The following is a 15,562-nucleotide window of genomic DNA, read 5'->3' on the forward strand; positions in this document are numbered from 1 at the left end:
GGATAATCGGGAATCTTATCAGTTTGAAATACCATGAGGGTGAGAATCCCATAGATTTACACTGAATTTACACTGTCTCAAGAATATATTTACACTATTCTATAGAGAAGCAAAAAACTATTTGGAACACCCTAGAAACCACCAAAGGACCACTATAGCAGCTCTAGCATCTCCCTAGCATAGAAACACGCTAGAAAAAATCCAAACAACTTAGCAACTGCATAGAAACACACTAAAGTCCACCCAGAATGCTACAGCGTGGCCTTCATCACAAGGTTGTGGGCCCCCTCATCACAGGGCTCAGGACAATATTCCCTTCTGATGGCCTTGCACCATAGCATTCAAAATAGACACACACACACACACACACACACACACACACACACACACTCATAACATCTTAGCAACCACATAGCAGTACACTGAAAACACTTGCCTTAGTAACTACACCCTAGCATCTTGGAACCACTCACATTTTCTTTAGAAAATGTAGAAATCTAGTTTCTTACTGCTATTACTCACTCGATTTTCACTGCCAACAGTTTCTCCATTCTATATGAACTGATAGATCTTCCATCCAAGCAGCCTGCCATTTCTCTTTTCTTATGTAATCCTCATCCAAGTGGCGACCCGCTATTTCACAAAACCACCTCTATCCACTCTTTATCCTGCATTCAAATCATTCACCTCCCACAATTCTCCATGAAACCTTATTCTTCTCTCTCTCCGCAGGGCCCAAGCAGGACATGATCTATGACTTCTGGCGCATGGTTTGGCAGGAGAACTGCTACAGCATCGTGATGATCACCAAACTGGTGGAGGTGGGGAGAGTGAGTAGAATAACTCTACCTCTGCCTCCGGCTGCCCGGCCGCCCCCTCCGCCCACTAATGGACTCCATCTATTACTAAGCACTGACCACTGCGGTCCACAGCTGACCATTACTGAAGATAAACTTTACCAAGACACCCTATTAGCCAAAGAACATTCCATCTGATGAATGATTTTTATCGCTCTAACCATCTTGCATTTAATTGCACTTTCTTTTGTCCCATTTCCTCCAAAATACCATGGTTATTACAGTTTTTGTTAGTACTGTAACATCATAGTAAATTAATATAGGATTTCTTTTTAAGAAGCTTTCAGATTGTTTCAGTCATTTGGTTTTATTTATTTATTGCCTTCAACCAAGTTACCACAGTTTTATTGTAGTATTACAGTTTTATGTGGTAGTAACTATAATATTTTAGCAGAGTCTATAGTTAACAAAATTTAGATTTTTGTAATTTATGTCAAATTAGCATGCCTCAGCATGCAGTTATTCACAAATACACCATAAATACTTTTACATATTACAGTAGTTCCCCCTTCAAGCATTGTGATAGTACACTGAAGAAAGTGAAGTGACCATATCATTTTTTTTATATAAATGATATACAGTGTATTGCTCTAACTGAAATTGCAGTTTTTGGTTTAAAGCTTTTTTTGTCTATGAAGAACATATTCTCGCTATATTTACTGACTGCAGTGAAGATTGCGGTTTATTTTTCTTCTTTCGCAGTTGTCTTTATTTATAGTAAATAAACCAAATTAAACACTGACTAGTTTAGTTTTTATTTAGTTTTATCCTACTTTGCTAAATTAGCTTTTGAATATGTTGAAATTAATTTGTAAAAAGGCAATAAAAAAAAAAAAAAATATATATATATATATATATATTGACCTAAATTAAATAACGTTTTGTCTTGAGTCTAAAGAAATATATTGATTAAATATGATAATAAATAATCTCTTTAATTTGTATGAATGTATTTGTCTTTGGAAAAAGAAATGCTTATGATTAGTATTAAATCAACATTTAAGGATTAAACCAAATTGTACTGTAAATAAGATTTGAGAAAAAATAGTAACATTGGCTGTAACAAATTACTGTAATTTTTAAGGGTTTTTTGTGTAGTAATGGTAATTGATTGTGTAACTCCTGAAGTTGATTGCTATTGCTCTTGTGCGTTAATTGGATCTGTGTATGTATGTGTGTGTGCGTGTTTGGTTCAGATGAAGTGCTGTAAATACTGGCCAGATGACAGCGAGCTCTATGGAGACATTAAAATCACTCTACTGAAAACAGAAACGCTAGCAGAATACACCGTACGCACCTTCGCCATGGAGCGGGTAAGAATGTTGAGATGTTTGTTAATGTTTTGCTATGATTTTATGTTATGAAATGTAAATTTGTGAATGAAGCTATTGTCCATCTGGTATTCTGCTAAAATGATGAAAAAAATTTAAAAAAAGATATAGAAAGAAGTAAAAAATATATATATATATATATATATATTATTGTTTATTTGTGCTTTATTAGCGGGGTTACCCAGCCAAGCATGAAGTTTGCCAATTCCACTTTACATCTTGGCCGGAGCATGGTGTCCCGTATCATGCCACAGGACTGTTGGCCTTTCTCCGTCGGGTCAAAGCCTCCACACCGCCCGATGCTGGGCCAGTGGTTGTCCACTGCAGGTAATCAAGCATTACTTCCTGTACTTACAGATTTTAGTTTAAATTTTCTTATTACTATGTTGCTACAATGTAATAGACTTATGTATTTATGTATTATGCTGTTTTTTGTAACAGTTTAATATAGGTAACTTAAGTGTATGTGTGTGTGTGTGTGTGTGTGTGTGTGTTATAGTTCAATCATGACAACTCAGTTTTAGCATGCTAATGAATATGGCAGTGTTAATGTATTTGGTCTTGGCTAGACCAGATCTGATACACTGCTGCTGCTGTTGAATATTGCTGCTGCTGCAGAACAAGTATGGAATCAGACAGACACGCTGCTGTGAGCATGTACGATGTTGCTGCTGCATTAATAGACATACATAAATCTTGTAGCAGATTTAGGCAGGTGGAGCTGGGGGAGGTGGAGGTTTTCAGAGGTACTCTAATAGCATGCTGCAGGACTAGCTTACTGCAAACACTAAACCAAATGTTAAGCAAGCAATCTCATTGGCTGCAGGATCAGCAGAGGCCAGTCAGCTTTTGCCATGTAGTAATGATGTGATTGCATGCAGACTGAGTGTAAAGGACTTATCAACCTGCGCCATCTAGAGTTTCATGACTGAACTATATATATATAGTTCAGTTGCTTAAGTGTTATCTGACATAATTAAGATTATTTTTTTCTGACACAGTTTAACTATGAGATCTTGTCATATTTTATTACCATTTTTTTTTTTAAACTATAGTGAATAAACTGTATTAATGAATGAAATGTTCAAGGTGTCTGAATAAATTTTGGTTTTAATATATATATATATATATTAATTATGTCAGATAACACTTAAGCAAAACATGGTCAATTTTACTGGTAGTCCACTGTATGAAGAATTTTTGGGTATAATATGTCACAGTTTACTTTATTTTGCTATCCTCACTTACATAAATGAACTATACCCACTGTCCTGCACCCACTAGTAAAAATATATCAAAAATATCAAAAATGTCTGAATAATTTTTGGTTTGACTGTATATATATTAGGGCTGGACGATTAATCGAAAAGTAATCGAAACCAAATTTCAGAACCTCTAACCGCCGTAATTTTCCCATGTTGGTTTTTTCGCTTTTTTAAATCCTGTTAATACTTCCCACTTAAAAACATACTACCGCGTGTGTAGCCACGTGACTCCGCCCAGTCCAGTCAACACGAAGGTGAACGCAGAGTAAACACACAAAGACGCGCGCGAGCGGTGAGCCTTGTTGCGTCTTAACTAAACTTTGTCAGTTGTATGTGTTTTAAGGTTTGCCACTTTAGACATTCAAGCGATTTAGACGATCGGATGTGTATTATTATATCGAGCTACCATGCTTGCGCAGCTGCATTGTGGCACAAACACTCATACAAACAGTAACAATAGCTGCACAAAACATGAAGATCGCGCGCACTGAGGAGCAGAAACTAGTTGTCAGCGCTGTCATGTGATTTATCACTAAAGTAGCTTAGAAACTCAAAAGTTATTATAGCATATATTTTTCTACTTTTGAAGTAACTATTTACAACCCACAGCTTCACAATTAATAGAGAGATGGTATGACTAATTCACACACGCAGTCGCTCTCATTGCGTTCTGGTACTGTGCTAATTTATCTTTATCTGATTTACAACGAGCAGAAATCTTTTAGAAATATTACGAACCATAGATGAATTAACTGCTGAAAGTGAGCTTTTATGTCGGATCACTCTTTCAAAAGGAAAAAAAATATCCCACCTTTAATAGTCAAGCAAATTTACAGTAGGCCTACAAACCTTGTAAGTGAACTATGAGGGCAAACAATCTATATATATATATATAGATAGAATATATATATATATATATATGTGTGTGTATATATATATATGTGTGTGTATATATATATATGTGTGTGTATATATATATATGTGTGTATATATATATATGTGTGTATATATATATATATATATATATATATATATAGATAGAATATATATATATATATATATATATATATATATATATATATACACAGCCCTCCACAAATATTGTTAATCCTTTTGATCTTTCATTCAAAAAATTCACAAAATTCTAAAATTTCATCGAAGTAAAACAATTGAAAGTGAGGGGAAACTCACATTATGAAATAAATGTTTTTTTCTCCAATACATGTTGGCCACAATTATTGGCACCCCTAGAAATTCTTATGAGTAAAATATCTCTGAAATGTATTCCCATTCATATTTACATTTTTTTTTTTTTTTTTTAGCACACCAGGGTGATCATAAACATGAAATTGTCCAAGCCATGACTTCCTGTTCCACAGGAGTATAAACATGAGGAAACACAAAGGCCAAATTCCCTTAATCATTCATCACAACGAGTAAAACCAAAGAATATATATATTTGCTGATGTGCAGTAAAAGATTGTTGAGCTTTACAAAATAGAAAGTGTCTGTAAGAAAATAGCTAAAGCATTGAAAATCCCCATTTCCACCATCAGGACAATAATTAAGAAGTTCCAATCAACTAAAGATGTTACAAATCTGCCTGGAAGAGGACGTGTCTCTAAATCGTCCTGATACGTGGGGAGGAGGAAAGTTTGAGTGGCCAAAGACTCTCCAAGGATCACAGCTGGAGAATTGCAGAGATTAGTTGAGTCTTGAGTCTCAGAAAGCCTAAAAAAAAAAAAATTATCAAACAGCACCTACATCCCCACAAGTTGTTTGGGAGGGTTTCAAGAAAAATCCTCCTCGCTCATCCAAAACAAACTCAAGTATATTCAGTTGTCAGACAAGACTGGAACTTCAAAAGGGACCTGGTTCTATGGTCAGATGGAACTAAAAAAAGAGCTTTTTGGCAGCAAACCCACAGGATGGATTTGGTGCAAACAGGGATAAAAAGTACCCCATGCCCACGGTTAAATATACTGCTGGATCTTTAATGCTGTGGGCCTATTTGTTTTGCTGGAGGTCCTGGACATCTTGTTCAGATACATGGTATCATGGATTCTATCAAATACCAACAGATAAAAAATCTAAACCTGACTGCTTCTGCTAGAAATCCAATAATGGGCCATGGTTGGATCTTCCATCAGGACAATGATCCAAAACAAACATCAAAACCAACACAAAAATGTGTCACTGAGCACAAAATGAAGCTTCTGCCATGGCCATCCCAGTCCCCTGACCTGAACCCTATAGAAAATGAGTGGAGTGAACTGAAGAGAAGAAGCACCAACATGGATCTGGGAATCTGAAGGATCTGTAGAGATTCTGCATGAAGGAATGGTCTCTGATCTCTTGTCAGGTGTTCTCCAAACTCATCAGGCATTATAGAAGACGACTCAGAGCTGTTATCTTGGCAAAAGGAGGTTGCAATAATTGGGTGCCAATAATTATGGCCTACGTGAACTAGAGAGAAAAAAAAATAAAATATATATATATATATATATATATATATATATATATATAAAATATGTGTATATATATATATATATATATATATATATATGTATATATATATATATATGTATATTAGTCCTCTAGATCGATTTATTGTTTTATACTGCATACTGTTTACAAATAAAAATAGTTGGTATACAGAATATACTATCCAATTAGCTGAAAGCAGTAGAATTCATTTACAGAGTTTAATTTTTACTGAACAATTCTAACCACTCCAACTGTTAAGCAGTCTCTTCTGAGTTTTAGTGGCTCCTCTTCACCTTTGAAAAAATGCATTTCTCGTCTTAAGGCAATGTCAGTTCTTTCAGATCTCAAATATGAAAGCATGTTCTTTCTTTTGATGAAATGCAGATATTTAATATTTTCCATGCATCTGCTGTCCATTATAAAGAGGAAAAAATGCTTGCACCTGCAGTTCACCAGTCCAAGGACGTGTTTGTGTCCCCCAGTCTCACTTATTCATACAAAAGACATTTATGTATCAGATAAAACTAAATTGGACAGAAAACCAATTCAGTGAATTATCCCTGAACATTGTTGAAACGTTCATGTAAGTATCACGTGTGAAATTTCTTCTCAAGCGACAGCATTATCAGTCACGTTTTCAGTTAGCTTGAGTCTCCAAAGACATTGGTCCACATTTATCCTGAAAATGTAACATATTTTGTGCAAGTTAAATGTTGTAATGTATTCCTCGGTTTATCTCTCCACTATTATGTGCTTTAACACTATTGCTTTATCTTTTAATTAAACTAAAGCATTGCTTCATTTAAGATTTTCTGGGAGATTTTTTTTCTCTTTTGCACACTTCATTAGTAGACCGTATGCCTCACTGCCATGAAGGCCAATCCAGCCCACATTCCATTTTCTTACTGCACAAATCACCATGGTAATATCATGTTATTAGACATTACCTGGATAGTAGTACCAATGAATTCTTTGAAATACATTGGAGTACTTTTTAAGTACCATGGTGTATAAATATGTTAATAATCATTCAGAATCAGTAATCTGTAAGCAAATCAGAACTTTTACCAGCCTACATAAATAAATAAATAAAGTGTTGTGTGGATACTCATAGAAATCAATCAGAATTTTAAAGATGTGGCCCTTCTCATCCAGTGTGCACTTTATTTTGCTAATGTTAGAGGCACCTGGTAGGAGGACGTAATTTATGAATCATAACACACCTAATTTGCTAGAGAGTTGATAAGTTTTACCCACCACAGCTGATTTTCACCCGCATTTGTTAGGTTGCCAGTGTTAATTTCAATATATCAAAGTAAATATCAAAGTATAATTGTTTTACCAACTGATAACATCACTGTATCATGGTACCACCACAGTTATAAAGGTGGAGAGTCAACTCAAGTTCAAGCGTAAAGATTATTCAGGTTGGAAGCTGGGTTAATTAACTGTGGCAGTTGCAGGTTGTTTTAGTCTCCTCTTGAATGTTCTGCTTGAAAGAGCTGTGGTAGTTTTTTACAGCCCTGTAAGTAATCCGTAATCAGGAATTGACTGAACTCCATTTGTGAAGCACCTTTACTTAAAACTGCCCATTTGTGAATGCGTACACAGAGTTACAATAGTGCCATGACATTATTCCTTCAGCCTTTTTTTTTGTCTGTCTACAGTATGGGCGCTGGCCGTACCGGCTGTTACATAGTTTTGGACGTGATGCTGGATATGGCGGAGTGTGAGGGTGTGGTGGACATCTATAACTGTGTGAAGACACTCTGCTCACGACGTATTAATATGATCCAGACTGAGGTAAGAAAACTAGTTATCAGAAACAGAAGAATGGGTCACATTAATCAAGTAGTCATCCAACTAAACTAGGTTGGCAATTTTAGCTAGATTTTTTCACACTAGCACTCTTGGGGCCCTATTTTAAAGATCTAAGCGCATGGTCTAAAGCGCACGGCGCAAGTGCACTTAAGGTGTGTCCGAATCCACTTTTGCTAGTTTAACAACGGGTAAAATGGTTAGCGCGCCTGCCGCACGGTCTAACTGAGTTGTCCCTATTCTTTTAATGAGTAATGGGTGTGTTTTGGGCGTAAAGTGAAATAAACCAATCAGAGTCTCATCTCCCCTTCCCTTTAAAAGCCAGTTGCACTCGCGCCATGGCGGATTCGCTATTTACAAGGCGGAATTTGCAAGCGGAAAAACTGAACGCATCTATAGTGAGGAAACAGATCTGCTCGTGTGCGAGGTTAAAGTGCACAAGCAGCCCATCTACGGGACAAGCCGGATTCCACCGAAACATTTCTATCCTTATGCACACAATAATAATCTTTTACATTGTAATCCTTTTATTTTTAATATTTGGCAAGTTATGTGTGTGCTCCCTGTGTGTATAATAAGCAGAGCGAATGCGTGTTGTGCACCCGCATATAGGTGCATATTACTAACGCACTCTTTAAATAACAAAACAAATATTGCGCCATTGACTTTAGACCAGGTTTCAGTTGGTCAATGGCACAGTCTATTTCAGTTGCCTCAAAATAGCAATGCGCCTACAATGCGCCTGAGCACACCTCGTTTTCAGACCAGCACGCCCATGGACGCACAAATGAACGCAAGTGCATTTGCTATTTAAACAACGTGGCGCAGGACGTGAAAATAATAACTGCGTCAGGCTGAAACTAGCAAAAAAACACTTGCGTCGAGCCAGGCGCCACATTGCGCTGGGTGTATGATAGGGCCCCTTTGTGCTTACCTGAGTTCATTTGACATCAGAGTTCATTTAAATAATATGAATGTTGTTGTTTCCCAAATTTGGATGTGCATCTTTGAAACATACACAAGTCGGCTTTAAGCCATGAGGCTAAGCAGAGTTGTAGACACATTACTAGTCACAACGCATCGCAAACAAACAGCAGCCACCTTTTATAGCTCCTAGTGATCCAAATGACTTTATGCTGCGTTCACGGCATGTTGTAATTGCTGTAATTATTAGATGACATAATGTCTACATAATGCTTTGCAGACTTTGTTTTGGAAGTGCGCGTTCATGTGTTTTGAAGGAGACATAGCTTTGGAGAGCTCTGAAAGGAGGGTGGGATATTTTCCCCTTTTGTGCTTTCAAAGCTAGTTTGCTATTGGTAGCTTCTACAAAACTGTTCACCCTAGCTTTAATGGCTAAACTTAATGAACTACTAAATTACTGATAGATAAAATCAAGTCCCCCATTTTTTTTCTTTTTTTTCTTCTCTCACTGAATATCCTGTTTCACTTGGACATACAGTTTACGGAAGTAAAATGAGCTGAGAATGGAAATTAATGTTGCTTTTTATATCTATCATAAGTGCAGTAGTTGGTTGAATGCTACATTATATGAAATATTTCATGACAACTTCCAGTTTTCTATTTTGTCTTGCTTTTAACTTCTCTATATTCTTTACACAAACAAGTATACAAAATAGGCCTAGAACACAAGTTTCTCTGAGGTTTCCTGGTAAAAGAGATTTAGACATTAAAAATGCATTTTGTATAAAAATGTGTTACTTTTGAATAATTTATATTCTCATTTTATTATTTCCCCTCAAATTCATTCAGTTATGAAAGACAGAGAATGAGTTGGTGAACTGCATGTTAATAAGCTGATGGACAAAAGTAGCTGTGAATATATTTTCTATTCAAGTAAACCCTCAAGAGGCTGGACAACAAAGAAGAAACCATAATTTAATGTATAATCACTGTTCGCTTAATATAACAAGAATGCTTTTAAAGACAAAAGCAAGGCCATGAAACACGTCTTGCTGTCTAGACTGCTTTATAATGCATAAGAGATCTCTGCCCTCACTATTACACACTGCTGCTTATGATATATGAATTGACTATACCAAGTTGAAAGCCAGCCTAGTGTACTTCCTCAGCAGAGATCAAACAGAAAACTCATTCCTGACCTTTAACCCTCTGATAAAAGGACAGATTGAATGAGTAAAGCAGAATCAAAATAAAGGAATTTAGCAGTCTAATTAAGGACACTTATGTCTCTATAATGCTTGTTTAATAAGGCAAGCATCACTGTTTCTGTTGTTCATATTTACGGTTACAGATTTTTCTAAATACCTTACTCAATTAAACTTCATTATGCAGTTTGTCCTGAACAACACCTCAACACCTCCTACATTTTTGCAAACCCCAAAAATGTACCTATACAAAAAGTACAATTCATGGACGTTTTCATCTGAAATTAACACTAGTGACAAAAACAGCAACAACTTTTATTCCTTTTCACACAAATAATGCTTACATGGGCTGATTATCGATTAATAAAGACTTATTTTGCGCTTGTACAGTATGGCTTTTCTGATATATTAAACTTGATCGGTAACTCACCTGGTACAGACTTGTAGAAGCAAGCTAAAAAAGCTCACTGTACTCACTGGACATTTCACTTTGAATATTTCGCAAAACGTGCAAGAAGCATGTAATACAAACCCGATTCCAAAAAAGTTGGGACACTGTACAAATTGTGAATAAAAAAGGAATGCAATAATTTACAAATCTCATAAACTTATATTTTATTCACAATAGAATATAGATAACATATCAAATGTTGAAAGTGAGACATTTTGAAATGTCATGCCAAATATTGGCTCATTTTGGATTTCATGAGAGCTACACATTCCAAAAAAGTTGGGACAGGTAGCAATAAGAGGCCGGAAAAGTTAAATGTACATATAAGGAACAGCTGGAGGACCAATTTGCAACTTATTAGGTCAATTGGTAACATGCATGATTGGGTATAAAAAGAGCCTCTCAGAGTGGCAGTGTCTCTCAGAAGTCAAGATGGGCAGAGGATCACCAATTCCCCCAATGCTGCGGCGAAAAATAGTGGAGCAATATCAGAAAGGAGTTTCTCAGAGAAAAATTGCAAAGAGTTTGAAGTTATCATCATCTACAGTGCATAATATCATCCAAAGATTCAGAGAATCTGGAACAATCTCTGTGCGTAAGGGTCAGGGCCGGAAAACCATACTGGATGCCCGTGATCTTCGGGCCCTTAGACGGCACTGCATCACATACAGGAATGCTACTGTAATGGAAATCACAACATGGGCTCAGGAATACTTCCAGAAAACATTGTCGGTGAACACAATCCACCATGCCATTCGCCGTTGCCGGCTAAAACTCTATAGGTCAAAAAAGAAGCCATATCTAAACATGATCCAGAAGCGCAGGCGTTTTCTCTGGGCCAAGGCTCATTTAAAATAAACTGTGGCAAAGTGGAAAACTGTTCTGTGGTCAGACGAATCAAAATTTGAAGTTCTTTTTGGAAAACTGGGATGCCATGTCATCCGGACTAAAGAGGACAAGGACAACCCAAGTTGTTATCAGCGCTCAGTTCAGAAGCCTGCATCTCTGATGGTATGGGGTTGCATGAGTGCGTGTAGCATGGGCAGCTTACACATCTGGAAAGGCACCATCGATGCTGAAAGGTATATCCAAGTTCTAGAACAACATATGCTCCCATCCAGACGTTGTCTCTTTCAGGGAAGACCTTGCGTTTTCCAACATGACAATGCCAGACCACATACTGCATCAATTACAACATCATGGCTGCGTAGAAGAAGGATCCGGGTACTGAAATGCCATGAAATTTAAAATCAACTTATTTTTCCCTTAAAATTATAAATTTTCTCAGTTTAAACATTTGATATGTCATCTATGTTGTATTCTGAATAAAATATTGAAATTTGAAACTTCACATCATTGCATTCCTTTTTTATTCACAATTTGTACAGTGTCCCAACTTTTTTGGAATCGGGTTTGTATAATTTTGCAGAAATGTCACCATTGGCATGTTTTTCCTATGAGCCTGGGCTACTTAGGTCAGTAAGCAACCACCCGAACACCCTAGAAACCACATAAACTCTAAATACTTGAACTACCCCATTGCAAAACTCTGGCAACCATCCAGAAAACTCATAAAGCCATGGCAGATTGTTTGCATGAGCAAGCATCACTCAAATTTTCTTCAGAAAATTTCTGATAATTATTTCTAGTATCTCTATAGACAAGTATTGTCATATACCACAATTTATTTGGTCTCAAGTCATTGCACCGATGGCCATTTGTAGATGAGTGTTGTATATCTTTACGTGGGACTATAGATTTGATTAACTTTGACATTTCCCTCCTACACTGCTAAATTAAGCTAATATTTGTCCCCTCAATTAATCTCTCTGACATTTTGTCACATCGTTTTTAATTAAAGCCAGATGAAAGCAAATAATTGGACATTGCATCTTGCAAGTTTTGACATGACCTCATTTCTTTGAAGCAGTTTTCTGTCATAGTAGGTCCTGAACTGACTCTTTCTGTGTCAATCTCTCTCTCTCTGATTTTAGGAGCAGTATATATTCATTCATGATGCTATACTAGAGGCCTGTCTGTGTGGAGAGACCGCCATCCCTATTAGTGAGTTTGCGCTTACCTATAAGGACATGTTGAGTGTGGATTCTCAGACCAACACCTCTCAACTTCGAGAAGAGTTTCAGGTGAGTCATATTCAGGAGTGAATGAATTGAGGACAAATGACTCGAAATAAACAAATAAAAAAAGTTTATCCTAACTTTATATGGTGGATTTGACGTAGTTAATGGTTTGTTGCTAACCAATATGTATTGCAATATCAAAATTTAAAAAGAAACTTACATAGACTGATTTTAGTAAGCAGTTGATTGCGATTGGCTTGGATTTTTAGCATGTTTTTAGTTGGTTAGGATTAGTTACATTTTTACGGTGTTTAGCTTTTGTTCAAATACACATCTTATCTTGAAAAAGACATGTTATGTTATAACAGATCACTAGTTGTAAAATGCGTTTTATTTAGCTGCTTACATGTTCAGATCTTACAACAGATAGTTATATCTATAACAGTTAGTTTCACTGGTTATATGATTTATCATAGTTCACTGTAAAAAGTTGTAACCTGAGTTTTTTCCTACTTGAGCTAATCTTTGAGAAGAGTTTCAGGTGAGTACATTTCAGGAGAGAACTGGAGCCAGTTACACCACATTCTGTTGTGCACACAACCTTTCAACTGAGCAAACTGAGCCAATACACATTATTTTCTAGTTTGAATGGCTGTTTCTCAAGTAGCACTAAGTCATTTTAGAAGTCAACTGTGCACATATATTTGAGTTGCTTTATGGGTTTCAAAGAAGCTGCACCTGTTCCAGGGTCAATTTATTCACAGCATTCTTACAAAACTGACCCTGGAACTCTCAAATGTTGAATAGAGTCTCTTTTTTGCAAAATCATTCTTTCAAATGATGTAGTGTAGAAGAATCAAAGGATGTATCATTTTTGTGACCCCTGAGCCGAGAAAAACATTATTATGCCTATTGCCTATTCTTCTTCTTCTTCTTCTTTTTTTTTTTTTTTTTTTTAGCAAGTTAATATCCAGCAATATTACTGCTGATTATAGTCTAATTACAGCCTGGCGTAATGTTGTGGACTCTGCTAATGCATTGTGGATAGTACTTGTTCAAGTACATTGACTACATCTCATTGCTAAGACCCAGGAAGAGATTGCGTGCTGAGATTGGTCCAAGTGGAGGTATTGCGAAATACACTGACAAATTAAAAAGTTAGATATATATTCTAAAAAATGCACAGATCATAGGATATGAAAACCTATGACCACACAATGAGACCAAACATAACAAATGCATAACCATATAAGTGAAAAATGATCTGAGATTCTGTGATGCAATTGGAGTAGTCTTTGGGAAAATTAGGAGCACTGAGCACTGAAGCAAGAGATTAAAACCTCATACATTATTAGTATTATTATTTATAATAATAAAAATATGATATAATATAAAAATGTTTTGTTTGTATAAATTAATGTATTTAGGTTTATTCAGTAGGTGTTAAATAATATTTTTGACTTGAATAAAACCAGTTAATTTAGAAGACAAGCAAAACAATCTTACAGACTTACATTAAATAGGGATTTGAGTTACTGTTTATGTAGAGCAGTTGTTTTATTGTTAGCTAAAACTACAACTATTAAAATTTGTTTTAGTTAATTAAAATAAAGCTTAAATAAAATGTATATAAATATTACATGAAAAATTAGGGCAAATTAGAAATGTTACCGTGGCAACTAAATGAAATAAAATAAGTTTAATTTGACGTACTAAAGTTACTAAAACTGAAATTAAAATTGAAGGGTTAGTTCACCCAAAAATGAAAATTCTGTCATTAATTACTCACCCTCACGTCGTTCCACACCCGTAAGACTTTCATCTTTGAACACAAATTAAGATATTTTTGATGAAATCCGAGAGGTATCTGACTCTTCCATAGACAGCAATTTAACTTTCAAAGTCTAGAAAGGTACTAAAGACATTGCTAAAACAGTACACATGACTGCAGTGGTTCAAACTTAATTTTATGAAGCAACAATATTACTTTTTGTGCGCAAAAACAAAACAAAAATAACGACTTTATACAGCAATATCTTCTGTTCTGTGTCATTCTTCTACGCTGTTTACGTTCAGCGCTTCCAGGTTCTACGTCTGAACGCCGGCTCAGTATTGGCTGATGCTGTTCACGTGAGCAGCACAGTGCATGCGTGCGATGCTAATGCAGGAGCCAGCCAATAATGAGATACGTCTTAAAAATATCTTAATTTGTGTTCCGAAGATGAACGAAGGTCTTACTGGTTTGGAATGACATGAGGATGAGTAATTAATGACAGAATTTTCATTTTTGGGTGAACTAACCCTTTAATTTAAGCTAAATATAAATATAAAAAAAAAAAAAAAAATCTAATAGAAAGAAATGCATCATAGTATCATATAGACTTTTTTTACTTGATCGAGTAAAGCCACCTAGCAATGATCCATAGCACCATATCAACCACCATGATGATGCCTAGCAATGCGGTAAAAACTCGAGAGCAATAGTAGGAAAGCTGGTAACATCTGGTAGCACGGTCAAGCACCACTCACATTCTCCTGACAATATGTGGTTTGTTTGAATTGTATTAATTTTATGGTATTTTCATTAAAATCACAATGGCTGTCATAGTGCATGTACAGCACCTGGGATTTATGCAAATCATGTTGCTTTGTTTCATCCAGGTTAAGTGCTGCATACTAACTCACAGCTCAAACTTTGAAATCAACCAGCTGTAGCATCTATTTTCGTTAATTTAGAGAGGGTTTAATGAGGTGTTCCCTCATCTTACAGTTCTGCATGTATGTTTTAATATTAAGCTATTAATGGCTATATGCCTAATGCTCTCAGAGTGTCTACCTGTCCTTGTCCTCCTGATCGCACAGCTATCCAATGTAATCTTAATAATCATAATTGTAATGTCCCATTTGTGCTGTCAGAACCAATCAGAACTGAAGTACTTTTCCCATCAAGTGTAATAATCTGCATAATTCTCAGTTTGATTCATTCACCTCAAGGCTCATAGCATAAGTATTCATATGTGACCAGTCTACATTTATTTTCAGCCATTAAGCTTTGTAGCCATGATTTGCCCAAGGCAAAAAGAGTTTCTTTTCACTGCATCTATCTACAGTTGAGGTCATAATTTAAAATACACCTTGCAGAA

At 35.9% G+C, this 15,562-nt stretch overlaps 1 protein-coding gene across 7 annotated transcripts in view; it reads left to right on the forward strand.

The window, feature by feature from the left end:
* The window catches only part of ptprua (protein tyrosine phosphatase receptor type Ua), a 317,746-nt gene that overhangs the window by 288,111 nt on the left and 14,073 nt on the right, over window positions 1–15,562 (forward strand). For 5 of the 7 annotated variants that reach the window (XM_051872243.1, XM_051872246.1, XM_051872247.1 and 2 more), the window contains 5 exons: window positions 733–830; window positions 2,054–2,170; window positions 2,361–2,515; window positions 7,608–7,743; window positions 12,333–12,482. In XM_051872243.1, coding sequence (XP_051728203.1) covers window positions 733–830; window positions 2,054–2,170; window positions 2,361–2,515; window positions 7,608–7,743; window positions 12,333–12,482 — 656 coding nt within the window. The remainder of the gene's footprint in view (window positions 1–732; window positions 831–2,053; window positions 2,171–2,360; window positions 2,516–7,607; window positions 7,744–12,332; window positions 12,483–15,562) is intronic. The other 2 variants (XM_051872244.1, XM_051872248.1) reach the window with 1 other exon arrangement.

The sequence above is a fragment of the Ctenopharyngodon idella genome, chromosome 19, assembly GCF_019924925.1.
Source record: "Ctenopharyngodon idella isolate HZGC_01 chromosome 19, HZGC01, whole genome shotgun sequence".
Classification (NCBI taxonomy): Eukaryota; Metazoa; Chordata; class Actinopteri; order Cypriniformes; family Xenocyprididae; genus Ctenopharyngodon; species Ctenopharyngodon idella.